This window comes from Aristolochia californica, unplaced genomic scaffold, assembly GCF_029961685.1.
Source record: "Aristolochia californica isolate CCGP_79_NKW_82.1479 unplaced genomic scaffold, dmAriCali1.0.hap1 SCAF_5, whole genome shotgun sequence".
NCBI lineage: Eukaryota > Viridiplantae > Streptophyta > Magnoliopsida > Piperales > Aristolochiaceae > Aristolochia > Aristolochia californica.
The window spans coordinates 4,892,744-4,895,191 of NW_027182214.1; the positions used below are offsets into that span (position 1 = coordinate 4,892,744).

A 2,448-nucleotide genomic window follows, 5' to 3' on the forward strand; every position below is an offset into this window, starting at 1 on the left:
TTATCCATTTCCATTGCTCTCTGTTTGCTTACCTTGTTCTTGCGACTAGGGATCCGGTGAAGGAAACAACCTCGCTCCCCCCACCGCTTCTTTCTTCTTTAGGTAATTAAACAATTCTTGCTCCCCTGCTTTCAGTTTTTTCTTTGCGATGTGTTGTTGCGCTAATTCTTGGGTTTCCTTTCCGCCTCGACATTGGTTTCTGTTGAGCTATTCCTGTTCTCTTTTTTTAATTTCGTTTAAGGCTGGAACTAGGGCTTGATGGCTTCTTTGGTTTTTTGGAATTTATTTCGTGTTTGAGGGTTTCTTGGATCGAGTCTTGTTTTCCTTGTTCAGGTGATGGATTAATAGTGTGGTAGAGCCGTGGAGTTTTCTTATTATTTTCTTTTTCTGTTGCAGAGTACCGTGTGCTTTCTTGGTTTCGAAAGCGGAGCTTGTGAAAGGAAGGACCATGCCGACCAGCGTTGCGTCCAGTGATCGTTCGGAGTTTGGGAGCTTTTCTCACACGAAGTCGAAAATGCCCTGCGTGAGTGAGGTCTCGTCGGACAATGACGGCGAGCCGTTCGTGGAAGTGGATCCGACAGGCCGGTACGGCCGGTACGGCGAACTGCTCGGCGCCGGAGCTGTGAAGAAGGTCTACCGCGGGTTTGATCAGGTGGAGGGTATCGAGGTGGCGTGGAACCAGGTGAAACTACACAACTTCAGTGACGACGGTTCGGTTATCGACCGTCTCTACTCGGAGGTGCGGCTGCTGCGAAAGCTCAAGCACCCCAACATCATTCACCTGTTTAATGTCTGGACCGACGAGGAGCACAACACGCTCAACTTCATAACCGAGGTTTGCACCTCCGGTGACCTGCGTGAGTACCGGAAGAAGCACCGTCACGTATCGGTCAAGGCGCTCAAGAAGTGGTCCCGTCAGATCCTCAAGGGACTCGAGTACCTCCATAACCACGAGCCCTGCATCATTCACAGGGATCTCAACTGCAGCAATGTCTTCATCAACGGCAATGTGGGACAGGTATTATATATTCCTCACCCTTCTACCTAATTCTGCTTTATTTTGTTGTTTTATTGGTTCTGGTTGCAAATGGGCTTTAGGAATAACGTACGACGGGGTTCGGATCCGTCAGGGGAAGCTTGATCGAATAGCTCGTTTGAAAATTGCGTGTGAACCCTCGATCTGAGCCGTGGCCTGTTGTTTGATGTCAGGTGAAGATAGGAGACTTGGGATTGGCGGCGGCTGTGGGAAGGAGCCACGCGGCGCATTCGATCCTGGGCACCCCGGAATTCATGGCGCCCGAGCTTTACGAGGAGGACTACACGGAACTGGTTGATATTTACTCGTTCGGGATGTGCGTGCTGGAGATGGTGACTCTGCAGATACCCTACAGCGAGTGCGACAGCGTGGCTAAAATCTACCGGAAGGTGACGTCGGGCATCCGGCCGGCGGCACTGGGCAAGGTGAAGGACCTGGAAGTGAAGGAGTTCATAGAGCGCTGCTTGGCGCAGCCGAGGAAGAGGCCGTCGGCCGCCGAGCTCCTCCGTGACCCGTTCTTCGACGGTCTAGACGACGCGTGAATCGTGACGACTCGCTGATGCCGATAAACAATACAGAAAAGAGGAACTGGTTTGCTTTTTCTCAAATTTGTTGTCGTCTGGTATATATTCCTGAGTGTGTGATAAATTTCATTAATTTTTTTCTTCATACGAAAGAGGAAAGATTAAATTGTGATGAAGGGAGGAAGGTGTAAATAATACGAAGGCATACAATTACAAAGTCTGCAATTCTTTTTTTATGTCTTCTATGTACAGTTCTAGTTGTTGCTCACAACAATCATGATCCTGGGAAGAAAAAAGGGCTGGGTTCTAGAATTGTTTCCCCATGATCCTGGTACGATAATTGCTTCCCTTGGTTAACAGATTCTTAAACCATCTCTCCTGTATCCCCTCTCTTAAACTCTTTACTGGAACATGGGAAAGCTTCCGTCTCCTCCTTTGGTTCTGACCTGTCAAAAAAACTGACACCGACCCTCTTTTCTCCTTTCCTCCTCTCACTCCGTGTCTCTCGCCGATCGCCCTTTTTCGCTTGTTCTAGAATTCTGTCTGGCAAACTCGCTTGGTGGCTCCTACTCCCCTTTCGTTTCTTGCAGGATTCGCCAGGAAGGTTCTTTGGATTTTGACGCTTGATCGCTCATGTAAACGTATTGCTTCTGAGATTTTCTGTTTTTCTTTTCTTTTTTCTTAAGGCTGCTTTACAGATTTTAGTGTGAACCCATCAATGGGGCAAGGGCGAGTCGGTTGAATAAGTTTGTCCCTCTATTTAAATGCTTCCATGAATAGATGTCGTTTTTGCCAAATTTAAAAGGCTGTCTAGGGGGCTAGATTGAGCTTTAGGTTGTGGTAAATCGGGGAGAAGTATCGAGTCGAGTTGAGTTAGACATTGAACTT

At 48.1% G+C, this 2,448-nt stretch overlaps 1 protein-coding gene across 1 annotated transcript; it reads left to right on the forward strand.

Moving 5' to 3' along the window:
* The first annotated feature begins 514 nt into the window (after positions 1–514).
* On the forward strand, positions 515–1,578 carry LOC137965126 (probable serine/threonine-protein kinase WNK11). The gene is made up of 2 exons (XM_068811524.1): positions 515–1,018; positions 1,210–1,578. The coding sequence occupies exons 1-2, from the start codon at positions 515–517 to the stop codon at positions 1,576–1,578; spliced, it is 873 nt and encodes a 290-aa protein (XP_068667625.1).
* Positions 1,579–2,448: the final 870 nt, after the last annotated feature.

Bases quoted from the DNA above. Each gene is read 5' to 3' on its own strand.
- LOC137965126 (XM_068811524.1), top strand. From the start codon at position 515: ATGCCCTGCGTGAGTGAGGTCTCGTCGGACAATGACGGCGAGCCGTTC. The intron at 1,019-1,209 runs GTATTATATATT...GTTTGATGTCAG, and splicing joins TCAACGGCAATGTGGGACAG to GTGAAGATAGGAGACTTGGG.